Here is a 20197-nt window from a genome sequence, read left to right as displayed (position 1 = left end):
AACTAGTTTTATAAAAATGTATGGATCTAAGAAAAAATATGAAAAAAATGTGAGCCATTATTAATTCATGTTTTAAAATACTTATTAAATGCCTGCTCTGTATAAAACACTGTGCTTGGGAGGAAGATACAAAAATAACTGGACCTTCCTTCCTTCCTTCCTTCCTCCCTCCCTTCCTCCCTCCTTCCTTCCTTCCTTCCTTCCTTCCCTCCCTCCCTTCCCTCCCTCCCTCACTTCTTTCCTACTTCCCTCCTTCCTTCTCTCTTTCCTTCTCTTTTTTTCTTTCTCTCTCTCTTAGTATTTGTCAACTTGATGTTTTTACAGTAGCAACTATCTGGTTAATGTTTTTTTATTAATTAAATAGATCTTCTAGTACATTTATAGCCTTTTTTGTGTGTTTTTCTAAGATGCTTAAAGAATTTTAAGATTTATTTTTCAGTCTTTGTATTTTATGTCAACACTTTCTCATGTGGAAAATATTTTAAAAATTTGTTAATGATTCTATATATATACATATATGTATATCTATAATATAAGGCAAATTGAAATGAATGCTATATAGAGGGATAAAGTAGTTTGGAAGTTTCGAAGAGAAGCAATTTCTAATTTAGAATGATACCGCAGAGAAGGTAGCATTTGTGTTGAGCTACAAAGAGTGAGTAGAATTTAGAAAATTGAAAATAGGTAGAAGTGGGGATTCCCCTCAGGGTTGCTATGATGTGTAATGCTAAGGGGTAGGAAATTGTCCACTGTGATAGAGGAATGTTTGGTCAGGGCAGTAGCAGGGCTGGCTGGGCTGTAGCATTAGCTACCTGGAAGGCTGTGGTTAAGGGGAGACTATAGGTCAGAATGAAGAACACTTTGAATACCAGAACTTGAGACTTTCTTCTGGGGCATATTTTTAGGAGAGTGATATGATATAATTTGTTATTTCAGAGGGTAAGTTTGATGAAAGTGGATAAGTAGGTGAGATAAAAGATTATGTAAGAATCTAACTGGAACACTTTAATAATCTAGGGGAAAGATCTAAAAATCGTGCAATGCCTTGGAACTATAGAGGTGGGGATAGTGGGGTTATAGTGGAAGAAAACCTGACAGAGTTTCGACAGTTGATTTCATGAAACAAGGAAGATGGAAATGTTTTTGATAGGAATATCCAGTCTGAGGATGGTAATGCCATTAACATCAGAAGATCTAATTGCATTGTCAAGGCTATGAAAAGAAATTTTGGAACAACTATATATATTGTGTGTAGTAAGCTGTGATAATTTAGATAGGGAACTTTGGAGAATTCAGAATTTGCAATGAATATCATTTCCCATAATCAATGCATATAGGTTCAAAAATTAACCTAATAATTTCCTAATAGTAAAATTGTGAAATCAAAAAGTATGTGCATTTAAATTTTTGACATATGGTTGACCCTTGAACAATGCCAGTTTGAACTGCATGGGCCCACTTACTCAGTTAAGTACAGATTCCTTAACAAAACATAGAAAACCTCTCCAGAGTCTGATTCCAACCATATTTCAACTCCTCTCTTTCAGAGTCACAAGTTGTAGTCAGTGATTATTAAACAGGTCTTATGCTTTGGGGCTTCACTCTTTTTTTTTTTACATCTTTATTGGAGTATAATAGCTTTACAATGGTGTGTTAGTTTCTGCTGTATAACAAAGTGAATCAGTTATACATATACATATGTTCCCATATCTCTTCCCTCTTGTGTCTCCCCCCTCCCACCCTCCCTATCCCATCTCTCTAGGTGGTCACAAAGCACCGAGCTGATCTCCCTGTGCTATGCAGCTGCTTCCCACTAGCTATCTATTTTACATTTGGTAGTGTATATATGTCCATGCCACTCCCTCACTTTGTCACAGCTGACCTTTCCCCCTCCCCATATCCTCAAGTCCATTTTCTAGTAGGTCTGTGTTTTTATTACTGTCTTACCCCTAGGTTCTTCATGACATTTTTTTTTCTTAAATTCCATATATATGTGTTACCATACTGCATTTGTCTTTCTCTTTCCGACTTACTTCACTCTGTATGACAGACTCTAGGTCCATCCACCTCATTACAAATATCTCAATTTCGTTTCTTTTTATGGCTGAGTAATATTCCATTGTATATATTTGCCACATCTTCTTTATCCATTCATCCGATGATGGACACTTAGGCTGTTTCCATCTCCTGGCTATTGTAAATAGAGCTGCAATGAACATTTTGGTACATGACTCTTTTTGAATTATGGTTTTCTCAGGGTATATGCCAAGTAGTGGGATTGCTGGGTCATATGGTAGTTCTATTTGTAGTTTTTTAAGGAACCTCCATACTGTTCTCCATAGTGGCTGTACCAATTCACATTCCCACCAGCAGTGCAAGAGTGTTCCCTTTTCTCCACACCCTCTCCAGCATTTATTGTTTCTAGATTTTTTGATGATGGCCATTCTGACCAGTGTGAGATGATATCTCATTGTAGTTTTGATTTGCATTTCTCTAATGATTAATGATGTTGAGCATTCTTTCATGTGTTTGTTGGCAGTCTGTATATCTTCTTTGGAGAAATGTCTATTTAGGTCTTCTGCCCATTTTTGGATTGGGTTGCTTGTTTTTTTGTTATTGAGCTGTATGAGCTGCTTCTAAATTTTGGAGATTAATCCCTTGTCAGTTGCTTCATTTGCAAATATTTTCTCACATTCTGAGGACAGTCTTTTGGTCTTCTTTATGGTTTCCTTTGCTGTGCAAAAGCTTTGAAGTTTCATTAGGTCCCATTTGTTTATTTTTGTTTTTATTTCCATTTCTCTAGGAGGTGGGTCAAAAAGGATCTTGCTGTGATTTATGTCATAGAGTGTTCTGCCTATGTTTTCCTCTAAGAGTTTGATAGTGTCTGGCCTTACATTTAGGTCTGTAATCCATTTTGAGCTTATTTTTGTGTATGGTGTTAGGGAGTGATCTAATCTCATACTTTTACATGTACCTGTCCAGTTTTCCCAGCACCACTTATTGAAGAGGCTGTCCTTTCTCCACTGTACATTCCTGCCTCCTTTATCAAAGATAAGGTGACCATATGTGCGTGGGTTTATCTCTGGGCTTTCTATCCTGTTCCATTGATCTATATTTCTGTCGTTGTGCCAGTACCATACTGTCTTGATTACTGTAACTTTGTAGTATAGTCTGAAGTCAGGGAGCCTGATTCCTCCAGCTCCGTTTTTCGTTCTCAAGATTGCTTTGGCTATTCGGGGTCTTTTGTGTTTCCATACAAATTGTGAAATTTTTTGTTCTACTTCTGTGAAAAATGCCAGTGGTAGTTTGATAGGGATTGCATTGAATCTGTAGATTGCTTTGGGTAGTAGAGTCATTTTCACAATGTTGATTCTTCCAATCCAAGAACATGGTATATCTCTGCATCTATTTGTATCATCTTTAATTTCTTTCATCAGTGTCTTGTAATTTTTTGCATAGAGGTCTTTTGTCTCCTTAGGTAGGTTTATTCCTAGCTATTTTATTGTTTTTGTTGCAATGGTAAATGTGTGTGTTTTCTTGATTTCACTTTCAGATTTTTCATCATTAGTGTATAGGAATAGCAGAGATTTCTGTGCATTAATTTTGTATCCTGCTACTTTATTTACCAAATTCATTCATTAGCTCTAGTAGTTTTCTCGTAGCATCTTTAGGATTCTCTATGTATAGTATCATGTCATCTGCAAACAGTGACAGTTTTACTTCTTCTTTTCTGATTTGGATTCCTTTTATTTCCTTTTCTTCTCTGATTGCTGTGGCTAAAACTTCCAAAACTATGTTGAATAAGAGTGGTGAGAGGGGCAACCTAGTCTTGTTCCTGATATTAGTGGAAATGCTTTCAGTTTTTCACCAATGAGGACGATGTTTGCTGTGGGTTTCTCATATATGGCCTCTATTATGTTGAGGAAAGTTCCCTCTGTGCCTACTTTCTGCAGGGTTTTTATCATAATGGATGTTGAATTTTGTCAAAAGCTTTCTCTGCATCTATTGAGATGACCATATGGTTTTTCTCCTTCAATTTGTTAATATGGTGTATCACATTGATTGATTTGCGTATATTGAAGAATCCTTGCATTCCTGGAATAAACCCCACTTGATCATGGTGTATGATCCTTTTCATGTGCTGTTGGATTCTGTTTGCTAGTATTTTGTTGAGGAGTTTTGCATCTATGTTCATCAGTGATATTGGCCTGTAGTTTTGTTTCTTTGTGACATCCTTGTCTGGTTTTGGTATCAGGGTGATGGTGGCCTCGTAGAATGAGTTTGGGAGTGTTCCTCCCTCTGCTATATTTTGGAAGAGTTTAAGAAGGATAGGTTTTAGCTCCTCTAAATGTTTGATGGAATTCGCCTGTGAAGCCATCTGGTCTTGGGCTTTTGTTTGTTGGAAGATTTTTAATCACAGTTTCAATTTCAGTGCTTGTGATTGGTCTGTTCATATTTTCTATTTCTTCCTGATTCAGTCTTGGCAGGTTGTGCATTTCTAAGAATTTGTCCATTTCTTCCAGGTTGTCCATTTTATTGGCATAGAGTTGCTTGTAGTAATCTCTCATGATCTTTTGTATTTCTGCAGTGTCAGTTGTTACTTCTCCTTTTTCACTTCTAATTCTATTGATTTGAGTCTTCTCCCTTTCTTTCTTGATGAGTCCGGCTAATGGTTTAGCAATTTTGTTTATCTTCTCAAAGAACCAGCTTTTAGTTTTGTTGATCTTTGCTATCGTTTCCTTCATTTCTTTTTCATTTATTTCTGATCTGATTTTTATGATTTCTTTCCTTCTGCTAACTTTGGGGTTTTTTTGTTCTTCTTTCTCTAATTGCTTGAGGTGCAAGGTTAGGTTGTTTATTTGAGATGTTTCCTGTTTCTTAAGGTAGGATTGTGTTGCTATAAACTTCCCTCTTAGAACTGCTTTTGCTACATCCCATAGGTTTTGGGTCGTCGTGTCTCCATTGTCATTTGTTTCTAGGTATTTTTTGATTTCCTCTTTGATTGCTTCAGTGATCATTTCGTTATTAAGTAGTGTATTGTTTAGCCTCCACGTGTTTGTATTTTTTACAGATCTTTTCCTGTAATTGATATCTAGTCTCATAGCGTTGTGGTCGGAAAAGATACTTGATACAATTTCAATTTTCTTAAATTTACCAAGGCTTGATTTGTGACCCAAGATATGATCTATCCTGGAGAATGTTCCATGAGCACTTGAGGAAAATGTGTATTCTGTTGTTTTTGGATGGAATGTCCTATAAATATCAATTAAGTCCATCTTGTTTAATGTATCATTTAAAGCTTGTGTTTCCTTATTTATTTTCATTTTGGATGATCTGTTCACTGGTGAAAGTGGGGTGTTAAAGTCCCCTACTGTGAATGTGTTACTGTCGATTTCCCCTTTTATGACTGTCAGTATTTGCCTTATGTATTGAGGTGCTCCTATGTTGGGTGCATAAATATTTACAATTGTTATATCTTCTTCTTGGATCGATCCCTTGATCATTATGTAGTGTCCTTCTTTGTCTCTTTTAATAGTCCTTATTTTAAAGTCTATTTTGTCTGATATGAGAATTGCTACTCCAGCTTTCTTTTGGTCCATTTGCATGGAATATCTTTTTTCATCCCCTCACATTCAGTCTGTATGTGTCCCTAGGTCTGAAGTGGGTCTCTTATAGACAGTATATATATATGGGTCTTGTTTTTGTATCCATTCAGGCAGTCTGTGTCTTTTGGTGTGAGCATTTAATCCATTTACATTTAAGGTAATTATCGATATGTATGTTCCTATTCCCATTTTCTTAATTGTTTTGGGTTTGTTATTGTAGGTCTTTTCCTTCTCTTGTGTTTCTTGCCTAGAGAAGGTCCTTTAGCATTTGTTGTAAAGCTGGTTTGGTGATGCTGAACTCTCTCAGCTTTTGCTTGTCTGTAAATGTTTTAATTTCTCTGTCAAATCTGAATGAGATCCTTGCTGGGTAGAGTAATCTTGGTTGTAGGTTTTTCTCCTTCGTCACTTTGAATATGTCCTGTCACTCCCTTCTGGCTTGCAGAGTTTCTGCTGAGAGATCAGCTGTTAACCTTATGGGATTCCCTTGTGTGTTATTTGTTGTTTTTTCCTTGCTGTTTTTAATATATTTTCTTTGTATTTAATTTTTGACAGTTTGATTAATATGTGTCTTGGCGTGTTTTTCCTTGGATTTATCCTATATGGGACTCTGTGCTTCCTGGACTTGATTAACTATTTCCTTTCCCATATTAGGGAGGTTTCAACTATAATCTCTTCAAATATTTTCTCTGTCCCTTTCTTTTTCTCTTCTTCTTCTGGAACCCCTACAATTCGAATGTTGGTGCGTTTAATGTTGTCCCAGAGGTCTCAGAGTGTCCTCAGTTCTTTTCATTTTTTTTCTTTATTCTGCTCTGCAGTAGTTATTTCCACTATTTTATCTTCCGGGTCACTTATCCGTTCTTCTCTTTCAGTTATTCTGCTATTGATCCCTTCTAGAGTATTTTTAATTTCATTTATTGTGTTGTTCATCGTTGCTTGTTTCATCTTTAGTTCTTCTAGGTCCTTGTTAAATGTTTCTTGCATTTTGTCTATTCTATTTCCAAGATTTTGGATCATCTTTACTATCATTATTCTGAATTCTTTTTCAGGTAGACTGCCTATTTCCTCTTCATTTGTTAGGTCTGGTGCATTTTTATCTTGCTCCTTCATGTGCTGTGTGTTTTTCCAGTCTTCTCATTTTGCTTATCTTACTGTGTTTGAGGTCTCCTTTTTGCAGGCTGCAGGTTCGTAGTTCCTGTTGTCTTTGGTGTCTGTCCCCAGTGGCTAAAGTTGGTTCAGTGGGTTGTGTGGGCTTCCTGGTGGAGGGGACTAGTGCCTGTGTTGTGGTGGATGAGGCTGGATCTTGTCTTTCTGGTGGGCTGGTCCACGTCTGGTGGTGTGTTTTGGGTTATCTGTGGACTTACTATGATTTTAGGCAGTCTCTCTGCTAATGGGTGGGGTTGTGTTCCTGTCTTGCTTGTTGTTTGACATAGGGTGTCCAGCACTTTAGCTTGCTGGTCGTTGAGTGAAGCTTGGTGTTGGTGTTGAGTTGGAGATCTCTGGGAGATTTTTGCCATTTGATATTACGTGGAGCTGGGAGGTCTCTTGTGGACCAGTGTCCTGAAATTGGCTCTCCCACCTCAGAGGCACAGCACTGACTCCTGGCTGCAGCACCAAGAGCATTTCATCCACACGGCTCAGAATAAAAGGGAGATAAAATAGAATGAATGAAAGGAAGAGGATAAAAGAAAATAAAATATAGTAAGGTAAAATAAAATAAAGTTATTAAAATAAAAAAGTAATTATTAAGAAAAAAATTTTTTTAAGTTAAAAAAAACAACAACGGATGGATAGAACCCTAGGACAAATGGTGAAAGCAAAGCTATACTGACAAAATCGCACACAGAAGCATACACATACACACTCACAAAAAGAGGAAAAGGGGAAAATATAATAAATCTTGCTCTCAAAGTCCATCTCCTCAATTTGGGATGATTCGTTTTCTATTCAGGTATTCCACAGATGCAGGGTACATCAAGTTGATTGTGGAGATTTAATCCGCTGCTTCTGAGGCTGCTGGGAGAGATTTCCCTTTCTCTTCTTTGTTCGCACAGCTCCCAGCGTTCAGCTTTGGATTTGGCCCCGCCCCTGCGTGTAGGTCGCCGCCGGAGGGCGTCTCTTCTTTTCTCAGACAGGACGGGGTTAAAGGAGCCGCTGATTCAGGGGCTCTGGCTCACTCAGACCATGGGGAGGGAGGTGTAGGGAGTGCGGGGTGAGCCTGCGGCGGCAGAGGCCGGCGTGACGTTGCACCAGCCTGAGGCACGCCGTACTTTCTCCCGAGGAAGTTGTCCCTGGATCCCGGGACCCTGGCAGTGGCGGGCTGCACAGGCTCCCTGGAAGGGAGGTGTGGAGAGTGACCTGTGCTCACACACAGCCTTCTTGGTGGCGGCAGCAGCAGCCTTAGTGTCTCATGCCCGTCTCTAGCCGCAGCTCGCGCCCGTGTCTGGAGCTCCTTTAAGCAGCGCTCTTAATCCACTCTCCTCGCGCACCAGGAAACAAAGAGGGAAGCTGGCTTCACTCTTTTGTATAACAGTGCTCTTCTGCATTTCTACATGTCCACATCCTATGTACCAAGCATTCTTTCAATCAGCATCTATTGAGAACTTATATATTCTACAGTATATTAGGCCATAGGGTTACAAAGATGAATAAGAAATAGTCCTGGGACTTCTTGGTGGCGCAGTGGTTAAGAATCTGCCTGCCAATGCAGGGGACACAGGTTCGAACCCTGGTCCGGGAAGATCCCACATGCCGTGGAGCAACTAAGCCCGTGTGCCACAACTACTGAGCCTGAGCTCTAGAGCCCACGTTCCGCAGCAAGAGAAGCCACCGCAGTGAGAAGCCTGCATACCGCAACGAACAGTAGCCCCTCCTCGGCGCCCGCATGCAGCGTTGAAGACGTTGAAGCGTTGAAGACCCAATGCAGCCAAAAATAAATAAATACATTTTTAAAAAAAGAAAGAAATAGTCCTTAACCTCAAAGGCCCATTACACTGGGCAGATAGACAAAAAGAAATTAATGATAGTAATAATAATAGTAATGGAAATATGTACAGTAATAGTAGATCTGTACAAAATATTAAGAGAACACAAAGAGGGGACACATAACCTACATTCAAACCTCAGCTTAAGCTCCCCCTGCTTTAAATTTCTTCTATAATCAGAAGTAATCTTGTCGTTTTGAATTTCCTTAGCACAGATGTACCACTTCTACTTTGTTTAATAGATGCATACATATATATTCATATAGTTTTCTTCTTAGAGTTCTGATTCTAGGAAAGGTACAACAGATTAAAGCCGTGGTTTTGAATCAGAGGCTGCTTTATCTTCCAGTGGACAGTTGGCAATGTCTTGAGACATTTTTAGTTGTCATAACTGGTGGGAGGGCAGGGGGAAGAGGAGGAAGGTAGTTCTACTGGCATCTAGTGAGTAGAGGCCAGGGGTCCTACTGTTATCCTACACAGGATAAATATCCACAGACTGCTGTCCACAGCAAAGATCCCAAATGTCAGTAGTACAGAGGAGTATAAGCCCTGGTTTAGAGGTCAAGAATATGGCTCTGGAGCCAGAATTTGAATCCCGCCCCTAGCACTTAACTACCTGTGTGACCTTGGACAAAAGTTACTTTCTCTCTCTGTAGTTATTGAATAAGCTGAAGTATAAACTGTAAGGTTGACACACAGTAAACATTATGTACATGCTTGCTGTTGATATTCTTATGTATTAGTATATGGTAGTATTATTGATCCAGAATGAGATATTTATATTTTACCACAATCCTGAGCATAGTGACTTTCAGAAAAAATGTTGAACGACTAAATGGATAGTTAATTAGCTCTTCTATAAATGGTATCTTCTAGAACCAGTTCCTTTATCGTTTAACCCTGTGTATGAATCATCATTATCAAAAGCAGCCACTTCTACAAGAAACCATCCTGGTTTGCTATTACACTAAGGGAAAGGAATAGATTTTCTCTGTACTATCCATCAGGAACAGATAGGTACTGAGATCTTTGATACAAATAGGGCCTTGGCAAAGATCACAAAGCAAAAAATTCCCTTGGAAGCTAAATAAATATGCAGTAGAACTGAGAGGCAGATCAAAACCTTTTTTAAAAAAAAAACTTCTAATGCCTGACTTCTTTTAATATGGGCCATCGTATTCTCCTTTTTTTCTGCTTATGTAAAAACCAAAGAAACATATGAAGGCCAAATACTTGCCTGTTTTTGAATAATCACTCCTTGTATGACCTTCTCCTTTCCATATAATGACTGTAACTAAACTATAACCCATTCATTGCTATTTATCAACCAGGTGAACTAAGGGCTCTCAGTGGTATTGCAGCGTTACTGTGTTAATTTAGTTACACCGTAGTATCACTGATCTTCTTTCTGCCTGTATCTTTTCAGGTTGCATCAACAGTAAAAACTCTTAGCTTATGAATAATGTATATGGAAGTATTATCCATATTTACTTTACAGATTATTTTGGAATAAATGTAAAAGTAAAGCATTTTTCTTTGTATACTGTACAAACTTTTTCTCAAATATTAATAATATTTCTCTAATATTAGATACCAGATATTATTATACATTAACAAAGATCTGATGTACCTGGAGTTATTTATTTAACAAAATTTTAAATGATTTTTAAAATATTAAAAATTTTGAACCCATAAAGCACTATCCTAATAAAATAGCAACTATCATTTCTGCATGTTTTTTCTATATATAGATATTTCATATCTATATGTATCAAGCAGAGGTCTCCAGAGAAACCGGATCAATAGGATATGTGTGTTTGTGTGTGTATGTATATAAAGAGAGTCTTATTAGCTCATGTAATTATGGAGGCAGACAAGTCCCAAGATCTCCAAGGTGAGCCAGCAAGCTGGAGACCCAGGAGAGCCAATGGTGTAGTTCTGGTCTGAGAACCAGGTGAACTGAGGGTGTAGTTCCACAATGAAGGCCAACAGGCTCAGGACCCAGGAAGAGCTGGTATTTTGGATCAAATCCAAAGGCAAGAAAAAGTTGATGTCCTAGTTTGAAGGGAGTCAGACAGAAAGTTCTTTCTTACCTGGGGGTGGGTAAACTATTTTGTTCTATTCAGGCCTTCAAATAATTGGATAAGGACCACCTATATTGGGGAGAGCAGTCTGCATCCAAAAACACTCTCACAGAAACACCCAGAATAATGTTTGACCAAATATCTACGCATCCCATGGTACAGTCGACACATAAAATTAATCATTATACTATATACATAAATGATCAACAGATGTATATTTTTATAACCTAGTTTTTAAAATGATGTTAATAATTTTATATAGTCTTGTATAAAAATTATTAAAATAAAATAACTCAATTAGCCTCCTGACAAGTAAATGTAGTAAAGAATCTTAAAATACTACCAGTATCTCAAAGGATCACAAATCAAAATTAATATATTAAGAGAAATATATTTGAGTATGCAGTTAGTCATTTTTGCTAAAGTTATGAAAAATGTTTTTCATATATGAGACTCTTTGAAAACGTGTTCCCATGTGAGGTTCTTTGAATTCTAAACAGAAATATGATACAAATAGCCTACATCATGCTGCCTTGAACTTTATGCACATTTAATTGAATTCAGTAGGCATGTATTGAATATCTATTATGTAAAAGTTCTGTGTTAACTGCTAAGAGGGATATTAAGATGTGTTAAAAAGGCTTTCTCAAGGAAGACAAACAAGGACACATCTTAACTATGTTACAGGTAGTATTAGTTAACTGTTTCATTAGAGATACAAATGAAATAATAACTGTCATATAAGAGAGAATGCTTTATCCTGTTTGAGAAGATTTGTATAGCATACATAATAGATAACATCATCTCTGGACTATATCAATAATGGGTGGAAATTTTATTGACAGATGAAAAAAGAAATAAATTCTTGGTAGGAAGAACTGCTCAAGAAACGCTGGGAAAGAGAAAGATTTATTTTGCCAACAGAGAATTATATAGTAGTTCTGAAGTGTTACGTGTAATAGAGCAAGGAGTGATAATTGAAGGAAAACTTAAAAACCTGGAAATGGAGCTAGAGGCAGGTCAGAGTGAGCCTTGCATATCATCATAAAGAATTTGGATTTTGGGGGCTTCCCTGGTGGCGCAGTGGTTGAGAGTCCGCCTGCCGATGCAGGGGACACGGGTTTGTGCCCCGGTCCGGGAAGATCCCACATGCCGTGGAGCGGCTGGGCCCGTGAGCCATGGCCGCTGAGCCTGCGCGTCCGGAGCCTGTGCCCCGCAACGGGAGAGGCCATAACAGTGAGAGGCCCGCGTACCACAAAAAAAAAGAATTTGGATTTTTGATAATTGGGAGCCATGAAAATATTTGAAAAGAGGAACAACTAATCTGTAACTTAGGAATAATTTAGGAGGCAATACTAGGAATAGATTAAAATGCTGTGAGATTGTAAGGATACCCGGTTTATTTGTATTTACCTCACCTATATCTAAAGAGGATTTGAGACAGTTTGTATAATTAAAAAATACAGGTGTGAAAATAAGGGCAAAATGAAAAGAAAAAATAAAGACAAGAAAATAAGATGGCCCTGGAGTAAGATTGGTGCAAAAAAATGCTCGTGGTAAGATTATTCAGTACTGGTGGAGATGGGCTAAAAGTCTAGCTCTGAAATCACTTAACAGGAGAACTAGAAAATGATTACTTATAAGGATTAACTGTCCTCACTTCAGGCTGATAATCTTGCTCCCTGTTTCACAGGGGAAAAATAGTAGAAGCGATCAGGAGACTTCTCCCAAGATCCCACAACTGGACTACCTACATAAATTTTCATATTCTTTGCTTCCCTGCTTCAGAAGAACTGTGACAGAGGTGTCAAGCCAACTCCTTTGTGCATTAGCTTCCACTTCCTCCCGCTTACTCAGCAGTGTTCTCCCAACAGTCTCCTCTCTCTCCTGCAGTTCCAGTTTTCCCTGTTGGATCATTCCTACCAGCATAAAAATATGTTGTCCTTTTTTCAGTCTTTAAGAAGCAAACAGACAATGAAAAAGGAATCTTTTCTGACCCAACTTTTTTCTCTATCTACTGCTACCCCATCCATTCTTAGTAAGAAAAATGCTAATCAAAACTGCAATGAGATTTTTTTTCTCTCTTCAGTTTGGTAAAAATCTAAATCTTCATAACACATTCTATGAATAAGGCTTGTGAAAAAATCATATGTTGCTGGTAGAAATGCAAAATGATAAAACATCTGTGGGGAAAATCTGACAAAATGTATCAAAACTATAGATGATTTACTCTTTTATTCATAATCTAGGAGAGTCAGTTCAAGAGGAATACTTGCATGTACAAAATGACATCACAAGGCTGTTTGCTAAAACATTATTTATAATAGCAAAAGTTTAGGAAAATTCTAATTGCCCATTAATAACAGATCAGTTAAGTAAACAATGCTATAGCCACAAAATGGAGTTCTATGCAGCAGTAAAAAGAATGAGATCTATAAACATTGATATGGAAATGCCTGTCTTGTTAAATTAAAACTGCAAGGTGTTGAGTAATTTTTTAAATTTCTGACCTTTTGTAAAAGAAGGGGGAAGTAAGACTATTCATATTTGCTTGAGCTTTCATAAAGAAACTTTAAGTTAGAACTAATAAAAATGATTACTCATAGCAGACAGTCTAGAAAGTTGCGGGGGAAAAAAAAAGTCTGTTCTGATCATTTCCAGTCTTATTTTCTGTTTTAAGCTCTCACATACTTTAATGCAAAATATGAAATGATGATTTTCTCAAATCATGTGTTGCACTTTCTTTGGAGCAAAGTCATGAATATATAGTACTTGCTAAATTAAGTTTTTACATAAAATGATTTTTTTTTAAATTCTGTTCCTAGATCCATATTTATTCTCTTGGAATGACATTGTATTGGGGGGCTGATCATGAAGTACCTCAGAGCCAAGTAAGTCAAGTTGTCACATTTGTACAACTTTACACTTTTTAAGAAGTTCTTTGTATTTATGTGTTCTACAGTGTGTTGTCAGGCACACCAGTGTTTCTACACTGGTTGTTCACATTAATAATGTCACACTCTCAGAATGAAATAATAAAGTACTAAAGAAATTATTTTTCTTAGACTATTCTTAGAATTATAGCAGTCACTACCTGTTTCAACAGTTCACTCTGTGAAATATAGTAGCCTCTTCAAAATTATAGCGAGAGAAATGGGAGTCCACTTTATTTCTTTTAATTTAATGACTGATAAAGGGGGCTTGTAAATTTCTTTGATGATTCATTCTTGAACAGAAAGTGATAACCTTTTTTGATGCAAAAACTGTAGGAATAATAGTAGCTCTAACTATGTCTCAGAGTTTTACTTCATTACTTTTTCTCTTGTCACTTCAAAATCATACTTCACTACTCCTGCAGCAGCAGACACAGATATTAAAGTAACACTTTGTGGGGCCTTAGGCTCTGATGATCATTGGGCTGCTTCTAGTCTTTATTTTCTAAAATAACTGATCTCTTGAAGACACAATAGTAAACATAGTAATAAATATAATCAAAAATTTAAAAATAACTGTATTTCATCAAAGATGTAGCATACAGAATTGTGTCATTTTAGGCATTTAGAACTCCAAACAAAAGTAACTGTGTTTTTGGTTTTTTTTTTTTAATCAAATTAAGAAGCAGTAAGTATTTTAGGCTTATATTCTAAAATTCAGACATCTTAAGATCAATGAAAAATGAATGATAGTCTTCAACTTGGTTTGGTTTCATTTTACATCATGAAAAATACTGTATATTTACTTTCCTCAGTTTCAACTCTATAAATATAAATGAGAAACTTAAATTATTACTGGAAATAATAGGGTCATTTTATAGAACCTAACTTACATGTAAAATGTGATCACAGCCTATAATTTAACACTTTCTCTTTTCTGGTAACTGAAAATAAAGTCAGTGTATCTATAATGTGTAAATTGGATGGGAAGTATAAACATTTACTTCTATTTCACTGTCAGATATCATAACTGTTTTGGAAATATTTAATATTAATTCAGAAGTATTTATTAAGCACCTACCTTATGTCAGACACTGTACCAGACACTAGGAATATAATGTTCCATGTCTGTGGAGTCCTATCACAGGTACAGACAACCAAAATAACCAGTTACAACACAATGTGACAAATGCTATGTTAGGGAAAATGGAGGGTGCTATGGAAAACCAAGCGTTGGAGCCTCTAACTAGACTTGGAGGGTTAGAATAGGTTTATTAAAGGACATTGCTGCTAAGCTGAGCTCTAAAAGATGAAATATAATACCCAAATGGATGAGAAGTGGAAGGGAAGGGTCACAGGTAAAGCATATGTTTAAACCAAAGTGGATGTACCAGTTCAAACTCCCATAAGCAATGCTTTTCTCCTCACCACTACTTCGTATTATCAGTCCTTTATTTTAACCATTCTACTGAGTATATATATAGTGACTTCTTTCTGTGGTTTTAATTTGCATTTCTTGGTATGATTATTGGACATTTAGATATAATATTCTATAAATTATGTCAACTAATTAAAAAAAAACTCACATTTTGGCTTCTGTTTCACCAGCATAATGACAACTTATATTTAAATGACCTTGAGTCATTGCAGTATTTGAAATCTCTTCTAAGTTATCATGAGTGTCAAATTACATTAAATATATATCAAATATATTCCTTTTTTGAAATGTTAGGAAATTGTTTATTCCCCCCAAGTAGTGTATATATATAAACTGCTTACCAAAATACTTGGATAACCAAAACATTCCATTTCTTAATCATACCAAAACACCTCAGAGTTTTTCTATAATACCTCCTACCTTAGGAGATGTCTGTTAACCAACTTCTGCTAATAAAATTTTTGGATTATAAAAATGTAAAATGCAGTCAAATATACATGCTACTAGGTAAGAAATTTATTTCCTCCAGGTGTGTTTGGTGTGGTTCCTGTGACCCTTGGAATGGTTTCTCTCATGTTAGTTAGATTTACTCACACTTGCCAACATTACCTTTTCTTTCTTTGTATGCAGCCTATCAAGCTTGGAGATCATCTCAACAGTATACTGCTTGGAATGTGTGAGGACGTTGTTTATGCTCGGGTTTCTGTTCGGACTGTCCTGGACGCTTGCAGTGCCCACATTAGGAATAGCAATTGTGCACCCTCATTTTCCTACGTGAAGCAGTTGGTAAAACTGGTTCTGGGAAATCTTTCTGGGGTAAGCCACAGTTCCAATTGGTTCCTCTAGTCATACTTTAAAATTTAGTAGCATTTCACAAAATTTTCTTTAAATGTGGATAGCATTTTCTCAGTGAAGACTAGGAACAGGAGATTGAATTTCAGGTTCTAATGTTAATTGTTTATTTGAAACAGTACTTAAAAATCTAGAAACCCATTGCAATAATTTAGTCTCCTAGATTTTATGGGAGTTAGTCTTTTTTTAGAACTTTATTCTATCAGGTATTATAGAATCACAGCATGTTAGAGCTGAGAAGTCTTCTTGACTCTTTTCTTATGGAGCTTTCAGTAAGTGATTCTACCTACTGTGCAAGTCATATGGACATGCAAAATGGGTTTTAGAATTATTTAAGTGCACTTTCTGTTGCTTTATACCTCTTTCTTGCTCACTTATTAGTCTGGACCCCTTAGGTATTCTCAAACCCTCCCTACCTTCTTTGGACATTGGCACCTGGTATGTAAGAGGGATGCATGCTTGTATCCCTACTAGATTGTCCCAAAACTGGGACTCCTTTATTTTCTCTCTTGTCTTAGATATGAAGAATCCCAGGACTAACAATCTCTGTATCTAATAGTCCCATTGCTGCATTTCTTAAGCTATATTCTATCCCATTTGCTCCAGTTTGGGACCCCCCCCTTGGTTTTTGATATTTGATGTAGGTCTAAACTTTATCTGCTCTGACCCTTTAGGTTATGGTGCCTGAGTCCCCCTCCTTTATGTAGGCTTTGGATTAGATTTACCGCTGTCACACAGGGTTCTTGCTGGCTTCCTCTTAATTCCTCATCCCTAAGGGTTTAGTTCTGCCATCTTAACCAGGATGTCGTATGGCTGGCAGGGGTATATCCAAATTCCACATGCTTTGCCAGTTGATAAGAAACAGGCTCATAAAGTCTTCTAGGCAGATGGTTTGTAAACTGTACCCCAAGGAGCCTTTGCGATTCTGTAGTCAGAGGAGGGGAGGTAGTAGAGGCTAAGTGAAGAGAGTTCTCGGCTGTTTATTTCCCCTCCTTAACTAGAGCTGATTTATTTGTTTATATTCCTGTATGTGATTTTTTTTTTTTTGGAACAAAGATAAAGCTACTAAAACTTTGATCTTCTATTCAGACCAAAGTTTCCCAGATATTTTGAAATATATTTTTGTTTAAAAAATTTTCTCTATGGTCAAATAAAGTTGAGGAAAAACTATTTTAGGAAAATTAAGTATATTTTCACCATAGAACTTCCCAGAGCCTTTAATACACTAAGTTGTATTACTAACCCTCAAGAGGGATAGGCACACAGGTGAAACATTTCCCAAACTTATATTGGCCTTTTTTCACAGATCTTCTCATAATACTGATATTCTGTAAAAACTCGCTCTGAGGAACGTTGATCTGTACTAACTTCTTCACTTTATGGGCATGTTTCCTATTAATCAGCCAGGGATTTAAAAGCTATGAGATTTTGAGGGGAAAGGATACAAGTAATGACTGGGTTGAAAGATAGCACTTTGAGCTAGATCCTGTAGACTAGATAGAAAGGGTAATCCAGGCAGAGGGAAGTAAACTTGGACAAATGCTGTGAGATGGGAAAGAGCAGGATGTTTGAGGAACAGTAATAAGTCTGATATGGGGTGTGCTGTGGGGTTGTTTAGTGGGAGAGAAGAATAGAAAGGTCAGCTGGAATCAGCATGTAGAGAGCCTGCCTTTCTAAGTAGAAATAATAACACTCCCCTCATCCATTGCTCTTGCCAGTCTCCTGGACATCACTGGGCAGAAGTAACTCTCACAGCTACCTTTTTTTTTTTTTTTTTTTTTTTTTTTTTGCGGTACGTGGGCCTGTCACTGTTGTGGCCTCTCCTGTCAGGCTCCCAACGCGCAGGCTCAGCAACCATGGCTCACGGGCCCAGCCGCTCCGCAGCATGTGGGATCTTCCCCGACTGGGGCACAAACCTGCATCCCCTGCATCGGCAGGCGGACTCTCAACCACTGCGCCACCAGGGAAGCCCACAGCTACCATTTTTTAAGTGTTTACTTTGTGCCAGGCACTGTGCTGAATGACTTATGTGCTTTTTCACATTTATTCATCACAACCCCAGGTTACAAGAGATAATTTCATCCTCATTTTAGAGATAATGACACTGGGGCTCAAATAGATTAAATAACTTGCCCATGGCCACACACATGGTAAATGACAGAGACACAATTGGAATCTGGATCTCTCTGACCCCAAAGCCATTAGCTGTCAGCCATTATGCTCCTTGGAAGCTGTCATTGCCTCCAGTCGCTGATAGAACGAGTTAGTCTTTCACTCAGTGTGAAATTCACTACAAGTGACTATAATTCTTACTTACTTACTTAAAATTAATTAGCATAGAGTAAAAGTCAGTAGTCCAGCTTAGTTGTCCTGGTTTTTCCACTGATTTATATAGCATGTTTGACCTCAATTTTACTTACCTGTAAAATAGGAATAATGGTACATACCATCCACCCATATTACTGAACAGTTTTGCAAATAATTATTTCAATGTTGATGAGCTGCTTCAAGGTCCTTAGAATTTTTCCTTGCTATTTCTCCCTTTATTGTAATATGAAGATAATAATAATATGTACCACATGAGGTTTTTAGATAATTAACATGAAGTATTGTAAAGCCCTTAAGGTAGTGCCTGCTTTATAGTAATTGCTCAGTAAATGACAACTATTATTAATAGTAGTGTCAATGCAGGAATTCACAAAGATGATACAGGATTTTATCTCTTCAGTTACTGCCAATATAGTGCAGTGTGGACCAGTATTATTTATATAATTTAAATGATAACATCATTTCAGAAATAGTTCCATTTAAGTCTTCTTATAGGTAGGAAGCATAATACCTCGAATACTACCTTAAATGGATTTTTAATGCATACTTAAATAAGTATCACTCATGGAGGAATATTAAAATGTGTGTGTGTGTGTGTAAACAGATAAGTGTGCATGTTCTTGGTGCCAGAGTTAAGTAATTTCTCTTCACCATTCTCTCTCCTTACATTTATTTCTTGAAGTTTCTCCGCTAATTGATCAGCTGAATAAACTCAGTATTCTAACATTTCACCCCTTGTAATGTGGAATTTGATGTGCTTTATGTTAAACAAGTGCCCTCGGTTGAAGTTATTAAAGTTTAAGACTACTTAAACATTTTGTTCTAAAGTGTCTCAAAAGAGCATTGATTTAAATTTGTCATCCCTCAATATGTCTATTTAGTTTAAAATATTTCTCAAATGTAATTTCTGGCAGGCAAAATCTAGAAAATTATTTTTGAAAATAATTTAAATCAGCACCCTCAGTGCATAGTTGCAATTAGGAGAGAGCTTTATCATATCAGAATTAATATGGTTTTAAAATTATAGTCACACTTGAGAGGTGAAAGTGGTTATCAGTTTGGAAAAAAAAAGAATACTTCAAGTGTGTTGTTTTGAAATGGAAGTCATTTTAACTACTTTAATTTGGCTAATTTTGTTCCCTAGTTAGCAGATTAGTCTTTGACAGATGTTTCTTGGCTTTTATTTCCTGAAGATGAATTGGCCAAAACTAAGCTACATAAATCTTATCCAAGGAATATATATTAACAATAGCAGACATGGAGTGTTTTTACTTAAATGTTATCCTCTCCAAAAATTATCTAACTGGTGTCATTCTGTAGACAATTACCATGAAAATAAAAGGGAGATTCTATTGTCAAACTTGACTTTTGATTACCTATGTACAGACGGATCAGCTTTCCCGTAACAGTGAGCAAAAGCCTGATCGAAGCCAGACTATCCGAGACCGATTGAGAGGAAAAGGATTACCAACAGGTAAGAGTATATTAATAGGAAACTTTTAGGCTTTCACCTTAGTTATTATTTCCTTTACAAAATCATACTTAACCTAGCTTGGAAATCTGGTAATTGTGACCATAATCATAAGTGTGCAAAGTGGAGGCACCGTACAGATAAGGAATGCTATGTGTATTAATATATAAATCCATGATAGTTATGCAGAAAATGTTAATACAATCAGGACACCATGGTAAATAATTTCTTTCCCAGTATTGTTATTGTAGCAATAATATCATTTTTTACTTTATCATGGTATTTTGTATTAAAAATACATTTTAAAGTACGAAAAAACACATACTTATGAACATAAATGCTACTAAAACAAAGGTTTCAGAAAGCAACATTATTCTTGTTGCATACTGTTATTTTCTATTCTGTTTCTTTTTTTAATGCTAATCGCACCCCACTAAATTGATTTTATGACCAACGAATTTCATGACTTAGAGTTACCAAATACTAACTTAGGTTATATGATGC

General features: G+C 36.7%; 1 protein-coding gene across 15 annotated transcripts in view; it reads left to right on the top strand.

Annotated features, from left to right (window-relative positions):
* Positions 1–20197, top strand: part of PTPN13 (protein tyrosine phosphatase non-receptor type 13) — a 233184-nt gene that overhangs the window by 81958 nt on the left and 131029 nt on the right. For 13 of the 15 annotated variants that reach the window (XR_009540261.1, XM_060147860.1, XM_060147867.1 and 10 more), the window contains 3 exons: positions 13497–13562; positions 15673–15858; positions 19609–19696. Coding sequence is in view for 14 of the 15 variants with exons in the window: in XM_060147860.1 (XP_060003843.1) it covers positions 13497–13562; positions 15673–15858; positions 19609–19696 (340 nt within the window). In the remaining variant the exon portion in view is untranslated. The remainder of the gene's footprint in view (positions 1–13496; positions 13563–15672; positions 15859–19608; positions 19697–20197) is intronic. The other 2 variants (XM_060147865.1, XM_060147863.1) reach the window with 1 other exon arrangement.

This window comes from Lagenorhynchus albirostris, chromosome 4 (assembly GCF_949774975.1).
Source record: "Lagenorhynchus albirostris chromosome 4, mLagAlb1.1, whole genome shotgun sequence".
Lineage (NCBI taxonomy): Eukaryota > Metazoa > Chordata > Mammalia > Artiodactyla > Delphinidae > Lagenorhynchus > Lagenorhynchus albirostris.
This window is presented reverse-complemented; position numbering and strand designations above follow the sequence as displayed.